General features: G+C 43.0%; 1 protein-coding gene across 2 annotated transcripts; it reads right to left on the reverse strand.

The window, feature by feature from the left end:
- Nucleotides 1-3325: 3325 nt before the first annotated feature.
- EIF1B (eukaryotic translation initiation factor 1B) lies at nucleotides 3326-11981 on the reverse strand. Of its 2 annotated transcripts, XM_051611637.1 has the most exons (5): nucleotides 11932-11981; nucleotides 11625-11795; nucleotides 9262-9425; nucleotides 8504-8605; nucleotides 3326-7947 (listed from the first exon to the last, which is right to left on the reverse strand). In XM_051611637.1, exons 2-5 carry the CDS (start codon nucleotides 11653-11655, stop codon nucleotides 7903-7905), a joined length of 342 nt encoding a protein of 113 aa, XP_051467597.1. In that variant the 5' UTR covers nucleotides 11656-11795; nucleotides 11932-11981; the 3' UTR covers nucleotides 3326-7902. The 2 variants fall into 2 exon arrangements, with proteins under 2 accessions (XP_051467597.1, XP_051467596.1); XM_051611636.1 differs by lacking the exon at nucleotides 11932-11981 and having other exon boundaries at nucleotides 11625-11883.
- Nucleotides 11982-12517: the final 536 nt, after the last annotated feature.

Here is a 12517-nt window from a genome sequence, read left to right on the forward strand (position 1 = left end):
AGTGTCAATTTAATAAAGTGGTAACAGAGACATGGCACTGTTTGACATAAAGTTTCACTCTGTTATAAAAAATGCAAGCAAGATGAAGTAATTTCATTACTAAAAACAAAGCATATGAAAACAGAAAACATCATCTTGAGGACAGAAACACTTTAGGGTCAAAAGCAGCAGCAAGTTCTCTCATGCCACTGTATCTATCGAGCGTTGACTCAGTTACTTTACTCATTATATTTGCAAGTCAGTTCTCTGTTCATGAATCAGCTTGTCACCGTGGTTGGTGTTCCACCTGCACAGGACAATGCTATGGACCCTGACTTGGAGCTCTTTACCTGCAGAAAAAAACCCGATGGATGCAGGCAGTAGAGCAGAGGCAACAGTGGCTCCATTTAGACCACTCTGTAGCCAGCCTTGATGCCAGATTCAAGCTCAATGTTGCATGGTCTGCTCCTGTAGGACTTCCTAATTCTTCATGACTCATGAAAACAAAAGAATCCTGTTCTAATTCATGCCTGGACCTTTGGAGAAGCTCCAAAAATACCACATCTCTTTGATGGCAGGAGGAAACATGGGAGATACTCTCAGAAGATACCATGAAAAGTGATTATACGTGAACCAGAGGCTCATTTGTTCAAAACCAAAGTATTTACATTTGCTCACATGGGAAAACACTGGAGAGATGGTGGGGACAGAGGGAAGCTGGTGTTTTTTCAAGATCTTTTGGTCTGATCAGAAACAGCTGTGCCAGCTGAGGCCCCATTTACAGTGAACATGAAGAACTCTGTCTAAAAGTAAGTGTCAATTAAAGTATTGAAAAATAAGAGTCAGTGAATGCTTTGCCAGCATCAGCACTGTAAGATGTGATCCCAAAAATATGGCCTGTCCAATTCTATTAAGTTCAGGGCAACTACTCTTGATACGTACCTGCGAAGAAACTGGGAAAAAGTCCATCCATCCCTTTGCTCCCAGCAGTTACTTTGTCAGATCACTAAACCTCTACAGAAAGCAGAAATTGCAAACCTTTTGTTTCTGTTTTTGTCACCTCTGCTGTTTCCATCCCACAGCAGCACTGCTCAGCAGCCAGAGCCAGCAGCCCATCCTGGGGCAGTGTTGTGCATTCCCGGCACTGAGGAGAGCCGCAGGCACTCCAGAAGTTCACACACACCGTGCTGTGCCTTTTGCATGGTGACCTGGGAGAACACGCTGCTCTGGACTCCTTGAGGGCACTGAAATAAACACAGCAAGAACGCTGCTGGGCAGGAAAGGTAACATAAGAGAGTCTTCAACTTGTATAGCTTCTTGGCAGAAATACAACACCCAAATCAGTTGCCTGGAAGATTCTCTTGCTGACGCCTTATATTCGATTGTTTCAGCTAAGCTTTCCTTTTCAAGCATTCATAGTGCCTTCCTCCTGAAAACATACCTTAACAACGTGAGTAGCCTGGAATCAAACTGAGATGCTAAGAAGATACCAGAAAATAACAGGTCATTAGAGATCTCCTCTAATTTAGGTGACTGGGGACAGGGGCAGCAGAGTAGAGAGAGCTAACACAGCCTAGACACAAACACTACCATGTAAACATATCACCTGCTTTGCATAAGAGCCCAAAGAGCAGACAACTATAGCAGGGGTATGACACCATTTTAAGCATATTTCCTTTGCATTCCTGCCTTACCCAGCAAGATGCAGCTGCTAGCAACAGCATGCTTTTGCTTTTCTTTATAAAATCGTGTCCTCAGATACTTGCTTCTTGTCTTCTGAGTGCTGGCCTTGGTGATTTCTAAAACTTCACAATGCTTGTTTATTTCCCCTGTAAATCTCCACAGCAGACTACTGGCAGTTTCCCTGTTCAGAGGACACTCTGCTGAAGCTGTCAAAATACTACTTTTATCAGACAAAAAGTAAGTAAAAAACTGTAGGGACAGACACACAGCAATGTCTATTCCTGTGTGGTCAGATCATGTCCAATGACAAGAGGGCTCTGGTACTTTGAATTTATTGCTAAATCCAGCTGTGTATCAGGTTAAACTGCCAGGAGAAGCAGCCAAGACCTCAAAATTGCACAGCTGCTCCTGTGCAGAACAAACCTCAAGGCAGCAGATGCTGCTGTGTTCAGACCAGCTTCAGGTGGTGGCAACGTGAAGGGCTCTGTTGCTCTACTTGGAATCAGGCCACTTCCTTCCCTCTCATCCTCTGCAGAAACCAGTTTTATATTTCACAGTGTTACTGCACAACAATCTCGTTTCAGTGTGACTAAAGCCAGCATTGGAATTGACTTCCATAAAGAGAAATGAAACAAAATCATGGCCCCAAGAGATGTCCCTCCCCTCAGTGCACTTCTTAAGAGCTTCTTAGCATTCAAGGCAAGCGAGGCAGCAACAGGTGAGGACTCCAGGCCTGGGTACTTTCAAGCACAGCACTGTTAACAGTATTTTTTATGAAGTAAAACCACTACCAGACAATCAGTTCCCCCATGCCACTGCAAAATCTTACCTAAAGGAAAGGTAGGTAAGGAAGGAAAATACTCTTCTTTCAATATTACCTATAATGACCTTTTTGGTTCTGAATTGTCACTTGTACAAACTATCTTGAACAATGCATGCGTTAATTTACAGGTTATTTGCTACAAGAAGCTGGGCAGTGGCTTTGTTCTGTATCTTCCAGTCCTAATCCATACCTGGGTTTTGAGTTACAGGTGTAACTCAAAGATACTGACAGTGTCCAACACTGACAAGTCTTGAGTTTGCAGGGCCACCTTTTCACCAGTGTTACAGAGTACAAATGTGTTGATACCATCCATGTCTGGCATTTATTGAGGTGTAGTCCATCGTTCATCAGTAGGTAGCCCCATCTCACAAGTATCTGTTGGAGAGCTGCTAAAAGCTGCTTCCTGTACAACAGGGGCTGCCCTTCAGCAGACTTTTCCAGCAGGACTCTTGAGAATAGACCATTTTTCACCTTTCTTACCACCAGAATTACCCTCTGATTACACATCAAAGCATTTGGCATGTGCTGGGTCTACCTAAAAGAGCAACCTTCTAGCTCATTTGAGGGAGATGCTACTAAAACAACTGCAGCAGCACTTCTTCCACAGGGTCAGCTGTCCCATCACAATACCTAAGGCTGGTCCATCTGTGCGGCAGGAACAGCACTGCTTCTCTCTCTCCAATTGCAAGGGACTACAAACACAGCTGACAGCTAAATCCTGTCTCTGAGGAGCATGACCAGTCTACTTACAACCACAGCTGCAGAATTCAGCTACTCGTAATTCGGAGAACTGAGTCTGGATCACGGTGTTTTTTGCTGCATAATCATAGCAAAGATGTCTTAAAATGGGAAAAAGCATTTATTACATAGACAAGTACTTTTAATCAGACCCCAAATTAAGTTCAGAAATGTGCTGTCACCTTTCACAGATGCAAGACATTCTAAAATAGCTGAGACCAAACTTGAGCACACAGTACTGGCTTCATCTTAAAAAGCTGCACATTTTGCTTATTCAAGAAATTAGATGACCCTCTTCTGCCCAAATTTTAGATCTTAAGTCAGTTTAGAGCTATGCTATTCCAGCACAAGTAATAATATTTTTAAGTTGGTTAGTACAGATTATGGTAGAAATATAAAAAAGGAATATAACACTTCTGGAGAAATCAAGGCTGATTACAAGAGGATCACATACATCACTATTGAACTACACTACTTCTATCCTGCACAGAAAAAAAAATAAAAATCCTCCTTAATAATATAATAAAATTCTATTGGTTTTAGAACAACATACACAACATCGGTACATTTTATTTCAAAAGACTTTGCTGTCTCAACTCTCTAGCAATATTCCAGTACAGGTTAGGACTCGTTCACAGAGATCAATCACAGGCACGTAGCAAACATTAGAAAGGCATGCCAAGTAAAAATCCTCTTTTGAGATTTTTTGTTTTTTAAGGTAGACAGGAAACAGTAGGCATGAAGCATCAGTACAGCAAACATAAATCAACTATGTCATCTTCCTCTTATTCATCTCAAGAACTTCTGGTCTTGCAACCAGAAAGTAATCTTCATCTTGCTGCACATGGGGGGACACATTCCCAACTAACTGAGGATAGATGTATGGATATTCTTAGGTGGAAGGCAGATTCTAAGTACTTAAAATACACACGGCCCTCCAAGACTGCTCCCATTTCCCAGTGTCAGGAGCACACTAATTAGGGGAACACTCTGTGACACCAATCAACACTGAACACATCAACAGTGCCAGTAACCCCACGTATGTCCAAAAGGAACCTAGAAAAAGCCCCCCCCATTCCTTAACTGGCTGTATACCAATCTCGTATGTACTATCACACAATAAGAACTGCTGAGCCACACAAAAAAGGTGTAACACATGGATCCTGAACACCAGAGCCTTCCAGAAGGATTAAAAGGAGAACTGTTGATTGGAACTCAAGGTACATCTGTCCCCATGCATCTTCAGGGCAACTCCATACTAGTTATAAGCAGGATGGAAGAACAGGACAAAATGTAGAGCTCTACTTAATTATTATTTTTTCAAATATTTCAGACTTAAGCTTCAACAAGTCTTCACAATTTTAAATTTTATAACAATTTTAGATTTATTTAGAACCTTAAATGCCAAGCTCTCAAGTTCTTGAGAACCTTCAAAGAGGTTCTCCAAAACAAAATCCTTTTCATTTAGGCTGTGCAACAACATAGTGCAGGAAGCAAGGTTCAAGCAAAGCCACTGACACAATGAACAGTATACATACACCATTTAGGCACCTTTCTTTCCAAAGGTTCTTTCAGTTGAAAAGAAGCATTGCTCCTCTGCTGCCAAGAGATGTGCTCTTCATGCTCACCTCTGAAACACAGTCAGATGCAGCAGACCACAGGTGAAAGTCAAGGGTCTGATAATTCACATAAAAGGAATTTCTACTTACAGATTCAGAACTACTACATCTCTTCTTCTACAAGTAAGGACTGCTACCACCATCTGGGACGTGGTAGTTTCAGTGTTTGTAAGTGCATTAAGCAGATGTAGACCCTGAACAGACAATTCCATGAATGCATTTATGCAGTAACTTACTTGAGTGTATCAGCTGAAATAATCACCTACAACAGCTTATGAACAGTGAGGCTGTGGATTTGACACAGCAGTTCCTACATCCAACAGCTTGTGTTTAAGCCTATATATCACTAAGAAGGCAAACTTGGAGATCTCAAAGACACAGACTTCACAATATTCCTACAACAAGAAGCCAACGCTCTTCGCAGTCTGAGCTTGGCCAGTCTCAAGTCCTATTCGCGGGTTTTAAAAGTGTTTTTTTTCTATGGTTAGCTCCCTTCACTGCCTCAACAACTACAGGTGACATCCTTTACCATTTTTTAAACCTATTTTGGAATAGTTGAAAAGACTGAAGCCTGCGGATGAAGGTTTTCATGGCAGTCATTTAAACAGTTCGTTCCTAAAGTATTTTTCAGCATAAGAGGATAAAACATGAAATTGCTGAAGCTTGTCCTCTAGAACACGCAGAGGCTTGGCTTCTAACAAGGGTAGTTACAATCTTATTAAGACACTGCTCTACTGTAAAACACTTCAAAACAATTTCCTTCTAGAAAGATTTTTTGTTGCCACAACAAATCTCAGTTATTCAAACTTCAAATGTGTTACTTCTTACTCCCTCTCCTTAGTTTTGCCCTTCAAAAGTCAAAACACAGGGAGTTCCACTAGAGCATAAAAAGCAAGCCATCTATCAATTGCAAGGTTCCTCCTATCAGAAGGGACTTTTAAATGAGGAGGAAGAAAACACACAATTTTCTTATTTATTCCAAGCAGAATGACTATGAAGGAGTGACTCAAGCTTATGTAGTAAGTTAATGGAATGCCATCTGAAATGAAGACTGACTCAGTAACACATGAGACTTGCTAATCATTTGTTAATCTCCAATTCAAAAACCCACAAGTACTATTGTAATACAGAAAATACTGCTTATTTTTCTTTTGGGCAGGAAAACATGCTTTACATGAAAACATCAGGTTTTTTGACATTTGAGAAAATTAAAATCACAGACTGCTACGTACCCCAAAGGACATCTATGAATCTATCTAGCATCTATGAATCAGGACTAGGTAAACTTGCAGTACAATTATTTTATTCCTTTAATGCACAAGACTTGCCTAAGACTTAAGATTTTCATTGTGAGTACTAGTATTTCATGTTTTGTAGCAGGCTTTCCTTCCTCCTCCTGAGCACATTGTACCTTAACAGTATACAATCTTCTGTAACATCCTTTTTTCTGGAACAGTTAAGATCTGTAACACCAGGCAGAGAAAGAAATCGTCATATGAATGCTTTCTAATGATCCTCTAGTTACTGTCAGTACCATAACAGTTTGTATCAGAATTCTGAAATCTTAAAAAAAAAGTTTCAAGTGAGATAAAATTGAGCATTTCTGTTTAGAAAGGCAAGTTTGATCAGGAAACCGAGTGTAGGCACAGTGATATTAAGTAATATATTTTTGCCTACTCTTCATGTTTACATTGGTAGTCATCAGTTATTTTTTTTTCTAAATAAGTTTATTAATAAAGTCTGAGCAGTAAATGTCTCTTTCTTCCTTTCCAGAGAATACATAATACAAGATTTAACTTTTCCCACTGCTCTTATGGTTTCCCAGCTCAGCATGTTTTGAATTGCTTCAGGGAAAACTTCCATGCCTATCTTACAAGGAAGATCCTCCAAATGAAGTCATTTCATGCTGTAGAGACACGTCTTAAAAGCAGAATACCAAATGCCTGCAGCTAACTAAACCTAAATAAAAAGCATGGTGGAACAAACCTACTATCACTTCAGATCACAGTGAACAAATTGCCTGCTAGTAAAGTAAGACTGAATCAACTTTCTGTAGTAACTCCCAAACTCCACTACAAACCCCTCCATACTAACTGTTAATAACAGGAACACTTTTCATACCAGAAAAAAAGGCTCATGTGGAGCTTTGTCCCATGTTTACTTCCTCAGCTAACACTACCACCTAATTAAAGCACTCTGCTTGCCAACACTAAATGCACAGTCACGGCAGAAGCCAACTCAGTATCTTTCACCTTCACTCAAGAGACAGAAGAGATACAAAATCCCATTAACTCCCTTCAAATGTTTTGGGATTACTATGTAAGATGGAGATGTCTAATATGTTCTCAGTAATAGCAGCCTTAAGGATGAGTTCAGCTTATTTCAGTCCTATTATGATTAACACTAATACTTTATAGTCACTGCTCAAATTTTAAAAGACAATCCAGTCACTTACGCAGCAAACAATTTACATCTTATCATGCTGCTACTAAGATACACCTACACAAAAGACTTTAAAGCTCTAGTCTTGCAGCTACAGGATAAGATCACATGAAGCTAATCTACTGACTAATTAGCTAATACTTCATCATGTAGATTTTCCAGTTTAGTCAATGAGCAGTGAGCTACACTTGCCACAAAAACGTTTTAGCCATTCTTTAGTAAGGCTGCTGTGCTAGTTTAAAACTTAAGCTAAAGCATTTCAGATATCCCAGAAAATATATGAATAAACTTTTATTTCTAAGCAACAACACACACTACTTCAATACAACCCACACATTTAAGTCAGGTGGAAAGTAGTAAACTGAACAATCATGGCTAAAACATTTCCATTGGAAATGTGCTAAAGTTTACAAGTGTCTTCATTACCACCTTACTGAAGTTTTCTTATGTGTTTCTAGTCTACACACCACATGTTTCATGCAGTCATGCAAATCTGAATCGAATTTTAAATGTTCAGGTAACAGAGAAGTCCATTCACTGCAAAGATTCATTTTTCACAGAAGAGCCAAGCTAGCTAAGACCAAATACTGCAGGGTTCTTCATGAGAGCACAGGCATTTTAGAAACCATGAACTTTGAGTTGTTCTTCCTTGACAATGCCAATCTAGAAGAGAAAAGCAACATATTTCAGTGAAGCTTACAGGCTTAGGACATTACACTAATATCAAGTTTGATTTGATATTTGATTAAAGAAACTGCAACACAGTATATACTCAATAAAGCCAATTTCTAGCTTCCAGAATGTTTCTGGGCCAAGCAGAAGAACTGACTACACAAAAAAAAAAAAAAATCTTATAAGACATCTCACTTGTTCTGTAGTCCTGGCACTTACTCTTTGACTATACAACATCTCTACATCATGATCTGCATCAGGAAGTTAATGGAAAGAGACCCTTTTCTCTATATTGTTTTCAGTCTCAAAATTCTGGTCTCCATCAAACAGTTGGTTTTACAAATTAAGAACCCAAGCTGCACTGCCAAAGACAGGTGCTACATTGTAGCAGGATAAATGCATTCTACAATGCTCTGCTTGTTACTAGAGTTTTACTCTCATTCTGCAAGTATAATTTTTACTTTACTTGTATCTTCAGCTGGTTAATTAACATTAGTGCCACCTGTCACTTCCAGAGAGGTTTAGATATTCATCTGCAGCCCCTCACCTCCAAGAGGAATTGGCAAATGTTCTTCCTCTGGTCACCTTGAAGCTGGATAACTTCACCGTATTCAGGATGTTCAATCACAGTACCATTACAAGCGAATTTCTAGAGAGAAACATTCATATTGTAAGGCATCCAATGTACATTATGATTTTGCTCAGTAAGTCTCTTCTGCAGAATTTTATTACAGAAGCTGCTTATTGTGATGCCAAGCAAGGCAAAGGCTAGATCTATTTTACACTGGTTTTGAGAGCAAGTGGAAAATATCTGCTGATTCAACAGACACAAGCTAAGCTGCTGATGGTGAATTCAGGCAAAGACAGGATTAGCTCCTGTGCAGACGGAATTGGCCAACACTCGTTACAAGAATGGAAAACAAAGTCATAAGATCCAGACTTTCAGCTCCAAGCTATTTTAAAATAAGTATTTTCATCCTGGTGAAACTCAAGATCTCTATTTTCAGTAGCAACTCTGCTATGACAGAAGCAAGAACACAAAAAACAGTTCTAGTTTAAACTGATTTTATTCTTGACACTAACACAGCCAGGTACCTGCAAAATTTTTATAAAATATTCAGAATATATTTTATTTACTTTAACTTCTCAGCAAAAATCAGTGTCACTAGACACTGACAGGGAAACGAATCAAGCTGAACACAAAGATGATATACACTGGCAAGAATAAAATAAAACAAATATTCTGTTACTTAGTATTAATAGCTCCTCTACATAACACCTTTATTATCAAATCAGCAATTTCACCTTTTTGAAAGCTTTCACAAGTTTCTTCTTGTCATAATCATCTGCAATTCCTTGGACTGTAGTTAGCGTCTTTCTCCCGTTTCGTTGCTGGATCCTTATATGAATGTAATCCTCAGTCCCTGCCGGGAGTAAGTCGTCACCCTTTGTTGCATCAGCAAAGGGGTCTGTGGGAGGAAAAAGACTGGTGTCATTCCCACAAAGGAAAACACTCCAGCTCCAAAACGAAACAGGTAAGTTTCTCTCTTCACAAAGAGCTTTATTTAGGGGTGATCTTGCTCTTTTCTCCCTGTTTAAAAACACACACTTAAAATCACAGTACATTTTTTACAGCTGTATTAAGCCTCACCAGCCTACTAACTAAAACCAGTGCTCTCGACTATATTGCATCCGGTTTCTTCAATGCCTTCCTGGATAGAAACAATTTTCAGCTACAGTATCAATTTACTTCACTCTTTCTTGCAAACTGTAAAAGCTCAAGCTGTGAACCTGAAAACAGGGTTCTGAGAGAATATTGAGTGCAAGTTTTAGAGAGCCACGTGCATATTAAGTGACATACAGAAGTCATGTATTTTACCAGACCAAATGAGAAGTACAGAAAAACCAAAAAGGCTCTTGTACACACACACATACACACAATCCTTTACAGGTCCAGAACAAAAGTCTTATACCTTGACAACTACCACACTACCAGCTTTTTGAAGCATGGATGTAATTCTTGGCTACTAATGTAAACAAGACATGGCAACAGACACTAACAGGTGTCAGAGTCTGTCTGTAAACCAGGACCCTTTGACAGTCAGTACTTTTAGGCAAGAACTGTAGAAAAAATAATTTAGCTTTTGACTACAGATAGGTCAGATCTCAAATTATTCCAAGCTTAAATCTATCTGGTACAGGTGAAACAGGAAGACATTTAGGAAGAAGGAAGTGGGTTATACTTCTTCTTTGATCTCCACAAAAACATATTTAAAACTCACTCTATCGAGAAATTTGACAGCCCTACAGGTTTCATAATCAAGAACTCCAAATAAATCTTGAAGGTTTTGTTTTTTAAAAACAAATCACCAGTATTTTCTGATACTAATCAGCATCATATCGGAGAGTCTATTCTTCAGAAAGTGTAAGTTCAACAGCCACTGATGCTACTATTTCCCAAACTTAAACCTACAAACACTGATCAAGTTTGATCCCCCACTCAAAACAAATGCCTCAAAAGCGTAAAACTCCAGCAAAAACAGGAAGAGAATTCAGCTGCAGAAACACCGACCCTTGTAGAAACAAGAATGACAAGACCATAAGAGGCACTGAAAGCATCATAAGGATGCAAGGACCACAAGAAAGAATAGCAGCCGTGCGAAGCTTGCCTGGCATAATTTCTAAGGCACTTATTAAAACATGCTGAAATTCACTGTGCCCCATAGCTTTCAGGGCAAACAGTAATAGAAAATTTCAGTCAAATAAAAGGTGAAAGAAAAAGGGGACTCAGGCATGAACATCACTTGGCAGAGTTCAGGATTCTAGGGTGGAGATAAACCAGTGTTGTAGGTGGTAACACGGGATTCCTTCAAACAAATCTTTTGGGCAGCACCTTCTTAAGCACGGGAACAGCTCCTGGATTGTGACTAACACTCCCTTCTCATATGGCTTGTATGTGCAGAAGAGCAGTCAAAACCATGAGGGAACCATGGCAGAGCACAAACTTCCCTGCTAACAAAAGGGAAAAGATCTACCACCTATATAGCTCAATGTATACAAAACACACCCTTTGCAAGGCGCGTGTCAGGTTTTGGGACACTGGTAAGACGAGGCAGCTTTGCAGCAAATGAACAAGCAATTGGAACCGAAATACTATTTCCTTCCTTAGCCGAGGACATCAACCCTAGACTCCCTCTGCCTAGAAATACGACAGCCTTGGCACCGCAGAACTGACAGAAAAGCCCAGCCCGGGGTCCTGCTGCCAGACATCCAGGCGAGCAGGGCAGGGGGGGGGGGGTCAGAGCACGGGACACGGCAGCACCTCCGACGGGAAGGGAAAGGGAGCCGAGAGGGAGCGGAGCCTCCTGCCGCCCGTCTGCGGTGCTCAGCCGGGGCACGTCCCGGGGCCGGCGCCACGGGAGGACAAGGACGAGCAGTCCCAGCTGCCCCGAGCGAGCCACCCGGGCCGGGGCCGGGCCGGGGCCGGCAGCGCCCACTCGGCAACGGGTGCCCTGTCACCCCCGCGGGGGGCGCCCCGGAAAGCGGGGACAGGGCGAGACGAGGGGACGGGGGCGGCCAGGGGCTTGCGGGCCGCGGGGCGGGTGCGGGGGTGGGTGTGCCGAGGGGGCCCCTGCGGCGGAAGGGAGCGGCGGGGCGGCGGCTCTTACCGAAGGATTGGAGGTTCTGGATAGATGACATGCGACTCAGCGGCGAGAGGCTGGCACAGCGGGGGAAAAGGCCGCGGCTGGGTCCGCTCGGGTCACGTCTCCTGCTCCGCAGTGCCGAGGGGGCGGGGAGCGGGGCGGGGAGGGGTAACGAGAGCAAAGGGAGGGGAGAACCTGCGAGGGAGGGAAGAGGAGGGAAGGAGAGAGAAGAGAGCGCAAGGAGGAGGAAGAGCAAAGGGGAATGAGGAAGGGCTCGCCCCCTGCCCCTCCCCGCGGCGCCCCCAGCGCACGCACGCCCCCCCCCCCGTACCGCTCGCAGGCAGGGCCGCCCTTTTGCCTCAAAAAATGGCGCTTCGCCCGGGCCGCGCCGACACGTGATGGCCGCCCCCGCCCCGCGCTGCCTGACGGGAAGGAGAGTCCCGGCGCCACAGGCCGCCCGGGGCCGCTGCCGCCCGAAGGACTACACTGCCCAGAGTGCACCGCGCCGCGCCGGGCGGGGCGGGCCCCTGGGGCCGGCTGTCCCGCTGGTCCGCCGGTGGGCAGCGGGAGCCGGGGCGCTGCGGGTCAGGAGCCGAGGTCTCCCCAGAAGGGGCCACGAAAACGCGTCGTTCTTTGCGCTGGCACGGCTGCCTGTCCTGGCACGACACCCTGCACGCGTGCTCTTGGCTCGGCTGCTGCCGTTTTCTGGTATCCCTTTGTGTTCCCCGGCCGATGGGAATCCCCAGCTAACTGCCAAGAAGTTGGGAGAGGACTTCCCTCTTCCCAGTTGAAAGAGGCTGGAAAACTCCCCTCCCTCAGGCCTGCCTCACCGGATAAAGCCCCGCTCAACACGCAGGAGTCACCGAGTCACAGAACGGTTTGGGTTGGAAGGGAGATCATGTAATTCCAACCTCTCG

This window comes from Apus apus, chromosome 2 (genome assembly GCF_020740795.1).
Source record: "Apus apus isolate bApuApu2 chromosome 2, bApuApu2.pri.cur, whole genome shotgun sequence".
Taxonomy (NCBI): Eukaryota; Metazoa; Chordata; class Aves; order Apodiformes; family Apodidae; genus Apus; species Apus apus.

What these genes read in the sequence shown, in the direction of transcription:
- EIF1B (XM_051611637.1), bottom strand. Translation starts at nt 11,655, where the DNA reads ATGTCATCTATCCAGAACCTCCAATCCTTCG. An exon ending in TTGTGAAAGCTTTCAAAAAG is followed by an intron (nt 8,606 to 9,261) that starts GTGAAATTGCTG and finishes GTTTCTCTCTAG; the next exon opens with AAATTCGCTTGTAATGGTAC. An exon ending in TTTGCCAATTCCTCTTGGAG is followed by an intron (nt 7,948 to 8,503) that starts GTGAGGGGCTGC and finishes TTTCTCTTCTAG; the next exon opens with ATTGGCATTGTCAAGGAAGA.